The sequence below is a fragment of the Anser anser genome, assembly GCF_964211835.1.
Source record: "Anser anser genome assembly, chromosome: Z".
NCBI lineage: Eukaryota > Metazoa > Chordata > Aves > Anseriformes > Anatidae > Anser > Anser anser.
In genome coordinates, this window is record NC_139723.1 from 72,588,057 (window position 1) to 72,603,826 (window position 15,770).

The 15,770-nt window shown below is 40.7% G+C and overlaps 1 protein-coding gene across 2 annotated transcripts in view; it reads right to left on the reverse strand.

Annotated features, from left to right (window-relative positions):
* The window catches only part of GHR (growth hormone receptor), a 138,554-nt gene that overhangs the window by 57,811 nt on the left and 64,973 nt on the right, over positions 1-15,770 (reverse strand). For both annotated transcript variants that reach the window (XM_083818414.1, XM_083818415.1), the window contains one exon: positions 13,356-13,557. In XM_083818414.1, coding sequence (XP_083674540.1) covers positions 13,356-13,357 — 2 coding nt within the window. In that variant the 5' untranslated portion in view covers positions 13,358-13,557. The remainder of the gene's footprint in view (positions 1-13,355; positions 13,558-15,770) is intronic.

The following is a 15,770-nucleotide window of genomic DNA, read 5'->3' on the forward strand; positions in this document are numbered from 1 at the left end:
GTGCAGCTGCTAGGGACAACTCAGGTAGTTGGGGCATATTCCCTCCAGAAAGCAATAACATTAAAAATGGTAACTTCACACTTCGTGTATAAGCTAAATACTAACTATAAACAAAAAATAAAAAAAACAGAAAAAACAGACTTAATCGGTAAAACAAATCTCACTCATGCCTTAGCACTGAACTAAACTCCACTTGAGAACTCATGATAGCCTCAGTGCTCTGCACAGAGTCTTTCTGGACATCTCCCACATGCTGGGCTGCAAGGATTTGATTAGGCCAGCTCTGTTCTTTCAAGGGACACATCTGTGCTGCAGACATCCCAGATTTGGAGTTAGGAATTTTTATTCCTTACCTAAGAACAAGCCTTGCTCTGATTCAAAGGAAAGAGAACTTCATATGCATTCTTCTAAAATTCACACGTTTTTCTAACATTCTACTATTAATAAGCTATGGTGTACTAAGCTAACAATAAGAAAATGTTGTGGGACTTCCTCACCCATTTAAGAAGACAGGGAGGGTTAACTCTAGTAAAGGAGAAATATCCAGGGATCTTGTAAAAGTAATTTGTTAGAAGATTACAGTGGCTTTTCATAAATATAATTGACTGCACAACAGGATTTCCATAGGCAACTAGAATAACAGACAGAGACCATCTCTGTTTAAAGCCACAAGCCCTATCAATGTAAGGCATTACATTTTTTATTGGACCTTGCTTCTTTTCTTAAAGCAGGTTAAAAAACACATCCTAAGTCTAATACTCTCTCTCTCTCTCCTTTTTTTTTTTTTTTTTTTAAGGGATAGCTATGACTGTGAAAAATAATGCTTTTTCTAGAAAGTCAGTGTGTATACATAGGCATCTTGGAGATCTTAATTGTGTTTCACACATCTTTGCAAGTTGCTGAGACGTAAAACACATGGAAGGGCAAAGTTTTGTCATGGTCATAATCTCATGTTTCTTAAGGGATTTCAAGGGAATATAACGGAGTTAAAAAGCAAGACATTAACTGTTGACAATTCTCTAAACAGGAAGAAAACAGAGCCTAACTCTCTTAAGACAAACTGCACTTTTGGCTGAACAAATGGAAAGAAAAAACGTTTAACTCCAACAGTAACAAGATACCATAACTGAAAAACAGTGTTTAACAATAACTTACAATCAAGCCTTCTGTTACAAAGTTGGACAACACAGACCAAACAGTAACCCTGATAGATGTAATCCTTGCACAGTTCTTTCCTGTAACTAGAACTGCTCTGTAAGTCTACCAGCTAGATAAAAAGGTGCAGCAGGCTGTCAAGTCTGCTGTTCTGGGGGGATAAGATAACACATCAGGCTGAGACCTCTGCAAGGAGGATGTAGTTATGCTGAGGTGGTCAGCACTTTTGGAAAGAAGCCCTCTCCTCCTGCCGATCACTAACTGGAAGCTGTCACCCACTTATCTCAACAAAACACTCAGAAGATTGCGCCACAGGCAAACGTGCCCAGAGGGCCAGATTCTGTAAAGCCTCCTGGTAAAAAACAAATGTTTCTTGACTTGTGGAGCAAAGAAAGAGCAACTCAGAGCAACCTGCTTTGAACAACCAGCAGTGTTCATGGACAGGGGAAAGCTGACAGACAACAGCAGTTTGATATTTGGGGCAACCACACTGAATTCCACCAGTTTGGTCTTTCCTGCTTCTCTTAGGCTGAAGTCTCATTGTGGAGGGTTCTGCAATACTAGTGCAAGTATCTCTGTAGAAATGCATGTAACCATTTAATTCGCTGGGCTGGGAATGGGCGGTTGAACAGTCTCAGCTGTGACAGCTGGATTCCCCAGAGGGCTGCAAAGTCTTCTTGCCTTCTACCTCTGCAAAGCTTGACACATTCCAGCCAGGACTTTAATTTAATTCTGAAAGGCTCTAGGTGCGTTGAAAAGCATGTGTCATGAGTAACAGGAGATACCCTGGGTTTTTCTGATTATCTTCTACAGCTTCCTATTGTGCAAATGCTAGGGACTGAGAAAAGAAAGATAGTAAGTTATTGACCTCACATTCATTTCATTACTTGTAGAGTAGAAGTAGATGTGTTTTTCCTGTGAAGTGGTTTAATAGATCTTCACAGCAGGAAGTGCTGAGCTCTGGAGCCAAGTGGAGGCATCCTTGGATAACAGGGCAGTTTCTGACTAAAACAGATGAGGCCGTTACATTCAAAGCTAACTAAACTAGTTAGCATGAACAACCATCCACTACAAATCCAATGAAGAATAAATGAGGGAATGAAACAGTTTGCTAGAGGACAAATCATGTTGTCTTTGTATATACCAGCATTTTTCCATATTGTTCACCAGTATCACATACCTTCTTTGTAATACATTACTCGTATTTCCCTTGCCCTATGAAATAAATGGATTTAGTTAAGTGGTGTAGAAGTCAGACCAGTGACTTCTACCTCCTAACACCTTACTCAGACCAACCCCAAATATGAATACATAGCCTATGGCAGAAAACACTTCTGCATTACATTCTGCCCTCAACCATTTCTGTTGCAGAAGCCTTTGAATATAGACACTAGGAACTTTTAAAAGCATTTATTTTCCTTGCCAAGCCATGAACCATTAATAATTTCCATTCCCTTAATAATCACTTTTAACTTCCAGAAAAACACTTCACTGCAAGCAAGGATATATACAAGTGGATGAAAACAGATGGTTTGAGTTAAATCCTATACAACAGTAACTATAGTTGTCATCAGTGTTTTCATTGAAATAATTATGAGTATTAACTATTTAATCATAACCAGCAAATAATAAATAGACAGTGTTAGCATTTACAATTATTACCTACATTTACTTCGCTAACACTTGCAATTTCCTGTTCAAAGTCAAATTATTACATTAGTCTTTGTTTTGTGCTTCAGTGCTGAAAAGACAGAAAAGAAATTCAAAGGGTATAATGATGTTATTTTACTTTGTATATGTTGTTGTTTAAAATTTAGCATTTTTTAAATGATAATATAGTTTTTCCTGTTTTACCGTGGGCATACGTGGCAAGCAGTAAGTGCCTTTTAAAGGAAACATGACGCACATGGGGTTTGCCAGCCAGGCATGTTATTGTTCTGGTTATTTTGTCTTTACAGAGCAATAAACACGGGGTTCTAGCTCATATGGATTCAAATACAAACTCTTGATCCAAGTGAGTTCAGATTTGCTTCTGAATTTTCTGCGTCAGCCCTGCCTCAAAAGCCAAGACTACACATTGCTAGGGGAATGATAAACAAACAAAATCCCAGACCAGAGGAAGAATCAATGTATTTCCTTTCAGTATGGTTCCCTGAATATATTCCGGGTGACAGTCAGGGACAGCCTAGAGAAGACACACTTCTCAATGTGAGTGGATCTCTCTGCCTTTCCCCAGCCCGACTGCAGTCCATCACCTTGGCAGTGCAGCTCTGCAGTGTTTGCACAGGCACGTGCAGGAATCCAGGAGGCCCCCGATGGCTGCTGCATGCTCACACCCTTCCTTTCACTCCCTTGGCGCCATGCAGGATCGCACAGATTTCTGTCACGTCCCACCACGGAGCTTTCCAAGCAGAAAAGTTCTTGTCTATTTAATTTCTCTTTTTATTAACTGTGGAAGAGAAACATCCTTAGATGTTTCTGCTGTGGGAGCTGATCATTTATTCCTTTATTTCCCCTTCTGATTAATTTTTAATGCATGGACAGCTTTCTGTTTTATCCCGACAATTTTCAAAGAACCTTTGCTACAGTCTTGCACAAAGGCACTCTGAAAATCACTACTATAGAGACTAAACAACCACTTTCTGTGTGCTTGTTGAAATCTTTGAGTCAGTAGCTACGGGTGCAAACACTAAGTGCTTTTTGAAAGAAACAGGGCTTATACCAACTCCAAAATATACAACATTCTTCCATGCATTTATCCATCTATGCTTTTTTTCAAGTGTCTTTAAATTTGCCTTGCTCTGAAGACAAACTTCCTGGTGTGCATTTTCCTTGAGTCTTTTTAAAATTGGTGTCAGGTTTGCTACATGCCATTTCTTTGGTGCCACGGCTGATACAAATGATGAATTGATAAATTCCCAATCACACTTAATATTTAACAGTTTCCTATTGCATTCCTTGGAACTCCCAGGGAATTAACCAACTTAGTGAGAATAAAAGGTAGGAGCGAACAGAAATTACATGTGGCTCTGCAGATGATATACCAACACTATTAGCCTATCTTACAGCAATTCTATGTTCCTTAGTGTGGAATTAATTTGTAAAATAATCCATTAAAAAACAAACACACACAAAACCCATCACTTGGTTCTTCAGGAAAAGAAAATCTTCACTGCGTTAAGCTAGGAGAATTCAAAATCTCTAGTGGGAGGCTCAAAGTTCTGCAGAAAACTAACCTTTTCTGTTACTACTTCATAAAAAACTTAAAACTTCCAGGGGAGGTTTAGGTTGGATATTAGGAAGAACTTCTTTACCGAAAGGGTTGTTAGGCATTGGAATGGGCTGCCCAGGGAAGTGGTTGAGTCACCATCCCTGGAGGTCTTTAAGAGATGTTTATATGTAGAGCTTAGTGATATGGTTTAGTGGAGGTCTTGTTAGTGTTAGGTCAGAGGTTGGACTCGGTGATCTTGGAGGTCTCTTCCAACCTAGACGATTCTGTGATTCATTTTACAGCATGTTTTTGTAATGAGCAAGAAGAAGGAAAAGCGAAGTAGAAAAGCTCTGTCTTGTTAAATACCAGAACTTCCTCCAGATTCAGAAGCTAAAGAGTCCATGCCCATAGTCTGTAGCTCTGCCTGTCACGTACAGCACCATTCTTAGGCTATTCTTCTTAGCTCCTTTCCAGTAAGAGAGAAGGAAAACAGCCCAGGCCTGGTATTTTGATTCCCCAAGGAGAACCTTGCCAGAGCCTTGCATTATCACATTCCCATTCCCCTCTCCATCACCCAGTTACCAGTAATACTGATACAGAGAGTAACACGGAAGAATGGTGGAACAGCCAACGCTTGAAACAAACATCTGAGGGACAGCTGCAGTCTATTTTTCCAAGATTTTGACTGCTAGGCTGGACCAAGCCATCCTCCAAATGGCAGTGCCAGTTCACAAAGTACCCAACCGTGGTGGAAGTGCTGCTGCAGCCCTGAAAATCGCTGTTCTGCTGAGGGTGGTTACCTGCACGAAGCTTTCAGTCACTCCATGTGACTCAGTGATGGCACCTTGCGAACTCCAGCTCTGGAGTGTTCCTCTGATGCTTCCGTCCTTTGGAAGAGAGAGCACTGACATGCCAAAATACTGCTGAGGTGCCAAACAATGCTCCCTCATGTACAATGGTATGAACCAGTTCAGTTCAAGGATGGTTCTCCAGTTCCCAGTCATGCTTTTATTCTGTTTCCAATTGGATCCTATCACTTCTGAAGACCACTGCGTGGAACAAAAAGGTGCAACACTGCAGACAGCCTCTTGGTTCTAAAAGTCCATTGTATTTTGAATCAGGCAGTGTAAGTTACTACACAAAGATAACTGTATCATTGCTTACATTCATGAAAAATTTTTACTGTTTCCCATGGTCATTTCATTATATGTAGTGAATGTGCAGTGACAACAATTTCTTTTTCTGGTTACAGATGAGTAACACTGAAAGAATTTGCTCTGTATATACCTCTCCATGGAATGATTCATTATAACTCATGTAATATGCTTCCATAATATGGATTAGTGCTTACTTGCTTGAACTCCTTTTCCTTTCCCTTACACATAGTTTATTAAGTGAGGTTCATTTGGCTAGTACAGTGCAAACCATTCTAACAATTCACATGAAATATACAATTACATTTCAAATACCAAAAGACAAGTTAAAAGCTAACTATGAATTTTCATACTTATCTTCTTAGATAACTGTACAAAGTGCTGTGAACATTTTTTGCTGTCTCCAACATCTGATCGTCTTTCTTAAATTCGTGCACTTCAATGCATGTATGGGCAGAAATTCTTGTTTCAGACTAGCCGCACTGCTTCTCAAAACTGAGCCACAAGTGACCACTGTGAGTGAGCAGTTTTGGGTGCAGCTCATCCCTAGTAAAGGAGAAGCAATTCCAGTTCATAGGAGGACCAGTATCTGTGCTGGCAGTTTGGCTGCTTGGGAAAAAGATGTACATTGGCATTACAAGCCCCGCAGCTGATAGCTTAACTTTTCCTTCTCACTATTCCTGACACCAGCTACAGATGTGCAGCTCATTTTTGCAAATGATCTCAAAACGCAGCAATCAGAGGGCAGCAAATTGGTGAGGTTGTGTTTGAAAGAGAAGAAACTATGATGACTACTAGGGAACAATGAGGGAAATCTACACAACAGCAGAAAGCTACATATAACTGAGATAACTGGATAGGAAAACTGGCATGTACGTTATTCTGCAGGGTGTCTGAGTGAAGCTGATTGTTCATAATGTGGTTTTTTGGCAGGCTTGTGAGTGAAGATATGCAAAGGCTCTTCACTAAATACTGGAGTCACTGATGTGGTTTGGAGGAACGGACAAAAGAGACAAGCCTCTTGCAATCCCGGTTAGCATTTGAACTATTGGATGTACTCAGTTACAAGCCTAAATATGGATTTTAGGGGCGTAATTTAAGGCTACTATCCCTCAAAATTCCAAGACTATGTTTTTGTTTTCTGTTTTCTTATAAAACATATGCCTGTCTACAATTCATTTCCAGAATGTACCTTTCACTCTTAGAAATCCCAAATCCCTTCCTGTTAAAATACCATGTATGCTACCCGTTATAGAAAAAAGACAAGGTAAAATCCTTTCTTCTCCATGGCAGAGCATAGATACTGTCATATGGTCACAGAAAAATGGCTTATCTGAAGTACATACTACTTACCAGGAAGCAGGAGCAGTGAAAGTAACTCCAAGTGCACAGATTCAAGGCCCTCCTTCTAAATTTTCTGCTAGCCATCAAAGCCATGCCTAATCACAATGGAAAGTGATGATGGAAATACTACTTTGCTCTCTGCCAAAATGAATGTTCCCTCCAGCAAGAACGGCTTAGCAGGATCAGAGTGGTGTAACTTAACGTTTACTTGTGCCAAGCTTCCTGATCTTGGCTCCTGGAAATGCTTCTGTGGCAATTTCTACTACATAATGGAACATTTTTCTTGCTCAGAGATACCTAAATTTCTGGAAATGAGGCAATTATTCTGAAGGCTTTGTCTGCTTTAAATCTGCTTTAAAACTTGTCATTTTTAAATATGCATTCTTAACTATTCTGCTGCTGTCTGTGTAAAATAGGATTCACTAAGCAGATATCAATGTTGAACTTCCCAGTTTTCACTGCCAGCTCTGCTTTGGTTTGTATCCCCTAATTATATGCCTGCAGATAATTGAAAAAGTAGGTAACACAGAGAAAAAAATACAAGCAAAAATACACCAGTTGGAAGAATTAGGGATGAGAAAATGAACACAATGAACAGATGACTACCAGCTATATTATGGTTCTATTACTCAGCAAGAGGAAGACAGAGAGTTTGCAGCTTAAGTTAGGGAAAGACTTTGCCCTTTCTTATTATCTTTTGCCACTCCTAACAAGATTAGGATAGTTATTCATGCAAATATTCCTAATAACCAAAAAAGTCATTAAAAATAAAAGAACGTTCCTCATGTATGAGAAATACTTAGTCACTGCACTGACTGTAACCTATAACATTTGAGTTTGTCTAAATCACAAAACGTGTTTTCAGCCAAAACCCCACAGTGCCATTGATCTTTCCTTTTCTGAGTATTACAAACCAGACAACAAAGTCTCTGCTACCTTCCCGCTACAGGAGCAGATGGACAAATTTCCTTTCCTTATCAGAAAATATGCTGCAATTCAACAGCACCTCACTGCTTAGACTAAGAATTCTTCTGTTTGTCACAAAAGTCAAATCTAAGGCTTTAGACAACATTGGTCTTCTAGGTAACTTCATGCTGATAGCAAGAAGCCCTTTGTTATCCTTTCAACCCAGTAAGAAGACCCCTCACCTTGGCTGGCAACGTGGCTGAGGAGCTACACCATTGCCTAGCAGAAAGCACACAGAATTATGCATACCCAAACAAGGCAGCTGTAAGGGTGAGACTCAGTTCAAAATGGAGACACCTATATTCAACTCTCTTTGAGCGAGGCAGGGCAAAATCCAGCAGCCTAACTTCTTTAGCTGTCTCTGGCTGCCTGCCTTCCAGCCTCTGATTCAAAATGCACAGAGCTCCTACTGGTTTTATGTTTTATCTGTAAGTCTCATGCTGTTATTTTGGGTACCTAGTGATTCTCCACGATTCATACATGGATAAGCATCATCCTTAGGTGTCCAAGCTCCCATGAAACCTGTGGAGAGAGACTCAGTACAGTCCCCGGAACAAAGAACAACTGATGGAGTTGACGTAGTTGCCTAAAAACATATGTACAGGGACATCTGAGCTGCCTGGCCTCAAGCTTTTTTATAGAGCCCGAAAAGCTTCTGGCCATTTCAGGAGGATGCAGACGTCCTGCAGGTTCTGTGCCATCTCTGAGTCTCGTGCAGGTGCCCGGGAGTGTCTAATGACACTAAAACTCTATTCACGGCTCATGGATTCAAACCCTAGATCTGTAATTGGCAGATTTGACACCTACTGCACACCTAACATTAGATGGTTTAATCTGGATATGGCATGTATACAAAGCATCCAAGTACAGCAAGGGAACAAATACCAGCACAACAGAAGGACATTTTGATGCAAGTAAAAACTGGACTTGATGTATCTCAGAAGGGAAAAATAATTAATCATACTTGTAAAAAAATGAAGAAAATTGAGCATTTGAACATAAATTTCATACAATAATGTAAAAAAAAAAAGTTGTGATTAAATTCGTTTCTGAAATCAGACTAAAGGCACAATAAATTCAGACTTGTAGCTCCTAAAATGATCATTGTACAAAAACAGTTCATTCAAAAATATTTTCACTGTTCTATCATTAAATACAAATATCTCCCTAAACCTGTTTCAGAGAATGAATTAACATAGCTGTAACGTTCTAAAATAAATGTTGATTTAGTATCAAAAATGATGAAAGACATTTCCTACTTCTTTCACTGGGAAAAAATTAGTTTTGGAACTGCTTGAGCTTAAGTATTGTTTTATTAACTGGGTCTAATTCCCTGTTTATTCCTCTATGTCCTTACGTGACCTACACTGATCACTTGTAAAGGAGGAACAAGCAGACAAAACTTATTTTGCCTCCTAAACATTTTGCAATCTATGCCTGGAGTTATTCAGCCACTTTTGATGTCAGCTGGTATATTAAAACAGAATACCCAGATATATGCTTAGATACATATTTGAAACACCATGGTTACATTAATCTCAAACAAAAATTGCTTACATGCATTTGAATATAAGCTCTTATTTTTCATTGAAACACGATTACTATTGCACTGAAGTATGTGAGATACTCATGAATCACTCCTGCCTCTTGTTCACGTGCCACATTACCTATAAACAAAGCTGTGTGATTTTCAAAAGCACATAATCCCTCATCTTCAAAGCAACCAAAATTCTCAGGAGCCTTAGTTCTGCTGACTTGACAAAAATGTCTTCAGAGCTGTGAAAGTGGGCCTTCTGCTTTTAAATCGCCAGGGCACAAGGCCCGTCTACCTATGCCAGTTACACACCTCTCAGAAATTACTTTCCCACTGCGGCGGCCTTTACATTTTCCTTCTGCCACTGCCTCTGCTGTGCCGTTTACTCGCTGCCGTACAGCACCTCCAGGACACGGGCAGCGTGTGGCTCAGCACCCAGCTGGCAGGAGGCTGCACGTCCCAGACCTCCGTGGCTCCGCACTACTCACTAAGCCCGATTCAGCAGACATAACTCGGTCACATTCAGCATCCCCGCCTCAGTGATGGTGGGCAGCCCAGTGACTTCACACTCCAGCTAAAGCCTCTGTTTAAGGAGCTGGCAAGCCAGGCTCTTAGCAAAAGCAGAGCACAAAAACTAACTAAATCAATGGAAAGCCTCCAGCAGAACGAGCAGACAGCAAACATGTGACTAAATGTCCAAGATCTGGTCTTGAATGCTGTGCAGTTCTCCGGCCAGCTGCTGGCCTCACACCCTTTTCCCTGCCAGGAGGAAACACGTATGGGATTTAACTGTGTGCCAAGGGTGGATCTGACCCCACTGCTCAGAGCCAGCTCGAAGCACAGGCGCTTGTACAGCTGAATATAAGCTTTACTTTCAAGACGTAAAAACATGCAGTTCTTATGTGAATCGCTCTACATACGAGTCAATATTACACTGTGTCAGCAATGTGATTTGGTGTAAGACTAGCAAATCTGTGTCCTTTTTTTTCTTGTGCTATGGTGAAAATTACAATTGCCTAAGTGGATTTCCTCAGGAGCTCTGACATCGCAGATCAGCCCCTGTAGCAACATATCAGGTATGGAGTATATCTAATTAAGTTTATGGGAAGGCCTCAGCAAGACTGTGCTGGGCAGAGCTCTGCAAGATTGTCAGGATTCATCACCTAGCAATAGGCTAAGAGAGGGGCTGTATGTTCATGAGGAGCATTTGCAGATGCAGGCACACTCACATGGAAAAACAAAAAAGTAGAACAAAACAGTACTGGCTGGCTAAAAAACTGTATTATTATTATTTCATCTGTATTACTCAAGAATTACATATGGATGTTCTCCCACGTTATCTCAAAAATTATTGTTCAAGTTACATTTCCTTGTTGGACTTCCTCAGTTGACCATCTCCCCCACCCTCAAAACAGAAGTGCTACAACCCTAAAAGTAGTTTAGTGATTTAAAATTTATCCTGGGGATGACAAAGCTCTGTTCATTTCATATACACAGTCCTGTAGTAGTAATACTGCAAATCAGGATACATATAGGTTTATAGCATCGTGTCCTAGATTTAAGCATAGGAACACAAAATATTTCTCATTTTTTTAATCTAGAGGTAAGATCACAAAGATCACTTATTTCATCAGTATAGTTAAAGTCACCAGATAAAAGGCGACACTGTAGTTAAGTTTTATTTGTATCATGATTTTTACGTAGGACTTGTGGACCACACCTCATCTGGAAGGGATTTAAAAATCATTATGTGCTCTTAAACACTGAGAGAGAAATCAGTTGGTCCAGTAGACTGCAGCATCTGAGCAGGGATTATTTTTGTCCATTTAATGCATTTACTGTAACATGCAGACACAGTGGGGAAAGGATCAAATCAGGACACGTTCATTTCTGTTCTACTGGCCATTTTGAAAGAGCCAGTGAATAGAAGCTGGTACATGTATCAGATTTCACTGAGAAATACTGACTTTCCACATTTCAGCAGAACCAAGGAGGAATTTCCAAATTTTATTTCAGTTCATACGTCTAATGAAAGGGAGTGGTATGCAACAGGGAAAAACAGCGTACAGCTTTACCGAGCAAATTTCTATCATAAACTTATCTAAACTTTTAACCAAATCAGAAAACAGAGAAGGATGCAGAACAGATTATATAAAAGCCCCACATTGTTTCGGCCCCACAATTTCAACATGAAAACAAACACTTCACTACACCATACTTCCTTATGCATTTCTTAAATAGGCAAACTCTTTTCCCATGGGACATGCAGGTAGCAGAATGAAAGTATTGCTCTAAGAAGGAAACGAAAGCAGGGAACAAAAGCGAAAACTGGACTCATGCATTGCCTTCAACAGCCAGATACATCAGGAACTCAGATGAAATTTGGTAAATGTTACAGAAAATGCCTTAATTAGCAAGGGAGAAGAGAATCTCACAGATGATCCATGGCCTGATAACGCTGAGGACAAGAATCTTAACCACAAACATAGAAGTAAATAAAGACACCGGTGTTCTTCCTATCTGAAACTCTTTTTAACTAAATAAAATGAACTTTATGGAAGAATTCTCTGAAAACTGATCATCTGAGTTCTAACTATATCTTATTTCAGCCTAAAGTTTCCATTAACAACAAGGTAATGGCCCTTGTATTTCTCCATCCATTCTGCAAATATGGGTGTCTAAAACTCTTATCAGGGAGACGGAGGATTACTACACCTTTAAACTGTAGGACAATTATGATTACAGGTAACTATGTCATAGACCTTTGATTTAGCATCATATTGCAAAGTTAACACCAGAAGGGTTAATGAAGTATGGCTTGCAACTCTGTATGTATTTAATTTGCATTTTGTAACACTTAAGTATGATTGGAGCCACTGAGCAAAGAAAAAAAATAAATAAATCGAGAGATGTGAGAAATTTTCACTGAAAATTTTATCAGTCTGTTTACAGCTTTCTGTGGAAGCTGTTTCCACCCCACTTTTTCCAAAATTACTCATCCAGCTGCCCTCTGTGACTTTCCCTGCTAGCACTGGTTTGGGCCAGAAGGTCAGGAGGGGCACCTGCTTCAGGAACCACTCTAGTGCTGCTGCTCTGCAGTCCTGGGAGAAGAGGCAACATGTTTGTATAAGATTAGTAATTATGGAAAACTCACTGTTCTCTCCAAAGGCCAGAATAAGACCGAGCAGACTAGGTTTTGTATTTGTTTACAGGAGCAGATCATAATCCATGTAAGCGGATCTGTCTGACACAACATAAAACTCCCAATGAAGTTAACAGGAACTTTTTGTTCTAAATGAGTAAAAGACCCATCCCAAAGGACCAAACAGGGTCAAGGCAGGCCTTTGGGTAACACAGAAATGGCTCTAGATCATTGCTGGTTACAGAAACACAAAGCATCCGAGAAAGCTCAGCTGGAGGGAGTAATTTCCAGCCCTACATTTAATTTACAAGTGGAAAATTTGAGGTGAATTAGGATGAGAAGGGGAAGAACTGTGGAAAGCCAGAGGCACATTCAGTGGATGCAAACCCTGAACAGAGCTTTGCCTAGCTAAGAGGTTTTCTGCTGGCTACCCACAGCCATCTGGCTGTCTGAGGTTACATGTTCTTTTCAAATCCCTTTTATAACCTCTACTTAAGAATTTCTAAGTGTATTTCTTATGAAACTTATTCATACTGGCCTCAGACCAAATATGTGAAGCCTTGAAGTCCTTCCTTTATACTTCCAAATAGTTCTACATTTACCATAGAAATATTCTAAATAGACTCATTAAGGAAAGGAAAACTTTCCACAAAAAATTAACCTCATACTATTCTTCCATAACTTTGGTACTTGAGAGAAGTGCATTTCAATGTTTAACACCAGCATTGATCTGGTCTGATTACACACCACGCACACAATGCAGTCTACAAAATTCACCTTTATTCTGCAACATATAGTCTCAATGTTATCCACTCTCTTCACAATAAGATTAGCTGACATATTTTTCACATTTTGCACCCAGCTTACCACAGTCAAGGAACTTGCACAGTCCTGACGCATGTAATATAAAAATACTCCTTATATAAAGCTATACACATACAAAGGCACAGAAAGGTTACCATAAAACTTACCATCACTTGAAGAAAGTGAGTCATTTGCACAGACCAGCGCCAAAGTAAACAGCAGATGCCGAAGATCCATAACTCTAATTCTGTAATAATAAAGGACAAAAAGAGACTTTATTTATAAACTAATATTATTACAGGTATATGACACAAACTATTATCTATTTTTATTGAACTTCTGATTAAATTTAAACTAGAAGCATATTTAGTTTACAGTTTATTGCCTCATACAGTCACATCATTATCCTGCTGCCTGGGACAGATACTATATAGTATTTTTATATGAAGACTAGCTCATGGGTCTCTAGTTCATTTAATACAGAGGAAAAAAATCAGTATTGTCAATCTCTAGCCTGCTTCCAGGAAGTAACCAAAGTAACCACACTCCCCTCCAGAGCAGCCTTTGGGGAACAGATCCCAATGACTAGCCTAGGTTAAATGCGAAAGTAGGAAAGAACAACCTCTCTCTTAGGGAACAAAGACACGATGATTCCCTTTCCAGCTTGCATGCCCCTGAAGCTGTGTTTGTCCTTGCATGACATGTACAATGCTTTCTGAGTCTAGAACTACATGCACTAAAGATGGGAGAAGCGAGCAGAGAATGAATGCTGCAGCAGCTGTAGGCAACAAGTAACCCAGACTAATTCTCTGGTCTGTTCCTACTGGCTTCCCACACAGCTGCAAATGTGCCTCGGTGCCCTGCTCTGCTGTGCTGCGCTTCAGCTTCTGCCATGGGAGATTGTCTGGCACTGAAAACTTGTGTCACTGCTGAGGAGGCACCTTCAAGCATGTCCATGCAGCACATCACAAGGACAGTCCTCAACCCAACAAGCTTTTGTAACCTCCTCAGAAAGCACGTTCCTCCTTCTCCCTAATTTATCTGTGCCACACAGACATCACAACCAAATCTCCCTAATTTATCTGTGCCACAACCTCTTCACAACCTGCAACCCTGTTTGAGGGATGCTACGTTGCTTGTGCTGTTATCACCAGCATCTGGAGACAATGGGGAAGGGCAGGACCTGGGTTATGTACTAGGCTAGCACTTCTATATTTGACCATAAAGGGGTACAGCAAACCTTGATTCTACACTGAAGTGCTTTCAGTTGGACATTTTCTGTCTCCATCTGACAGAATATATCAGCAGTGTCCAAGCCACCGAACCCACTACAGAGCAACAACCTCTTAAGTGGGTGCTACCGATTAACATGACCGATGCTGGCAATCTGGCTATTGAAACAGCCCTACTTGAGTGAGCAAAGTGTGAATTTAGTCAGCAACCGTAAAACACAAGCAGGCTGAATATGAAAAACCATGTTAACATCGAACTTAAAAGACAATTCCCTCTTCTTAATCTTCTCACCAAGAGAACAGATTGACTCGCTTAAAAAAAAAAAAAACAAAAAAACCCCCACCACAATTAGTACAAACTCCAGATTCCTCATTCATGCAGTTTAGAACAAAACTTGAAAATCTGAAGTTATTTCTCACATCCTCGTTAACACAACCACTCAGTAATTCTCCAGTTTCATGCCCAGCACAGGGAGAATGTATCCGGACCACCCTGCAGAGCCTAACCCAGGACGCTTCCCACCGCAGCGGGGCTGCCGCAGGGCTGCCTGGCTGCAGCACTCGCCCTGTGCGAGCAGACGTGGCTCTGCCCAAAGGCAGCAGCCTGTCTTCCCGTGGGCAGGGAGGAAGGGAGCTGTATGGCAGGGCTGGATGTGTGCTCGTGAAGGATTAGGGCTGGTGTGGGAGCCTGTGGAGCAGAACCGAGGAGCAGCGGAAGGCTGCAGCTGCTGGAGAGCAGCACAGGGCTGGGAAGAAGTTTACAAAGCAACTACAGGCCAGTGATCCTGTGTGTAGAGAGGAGCTACACTGGCACAGCATGAGGTTCATCCCAGAACAGCGATGTTTTCAGCTAGCTCAATTGTTCCCCCATCTCCATCTGTATTTATGTTTGGAGGATTCTTATTGTTTCTTATTAATAAATCTTCTACAGAAATGCTTCACCGTACTTGCCAGTTCCCCTCCTCTTAGACAGCTTGTACCCTATCAAACAGTACCCACCCCCTACAGCCGCTCCACTTTCTCCCTAAAGTTTTGTTCTCTCTTTCACAGCCCTGAGCACAATGTCACTGTATTTACAACCCTCCTGTGCCCTCTCTGTCGTAACACCCAGACATCCCATACTGCCTCTGATCACACCTCCCCGTTCTCTCGTTTCCACCAACCTCGGCTCATTTTCCTACTGCTCTTCTCCAAACCTTCCTACATCTTCCTGCTCAATGACATTGCA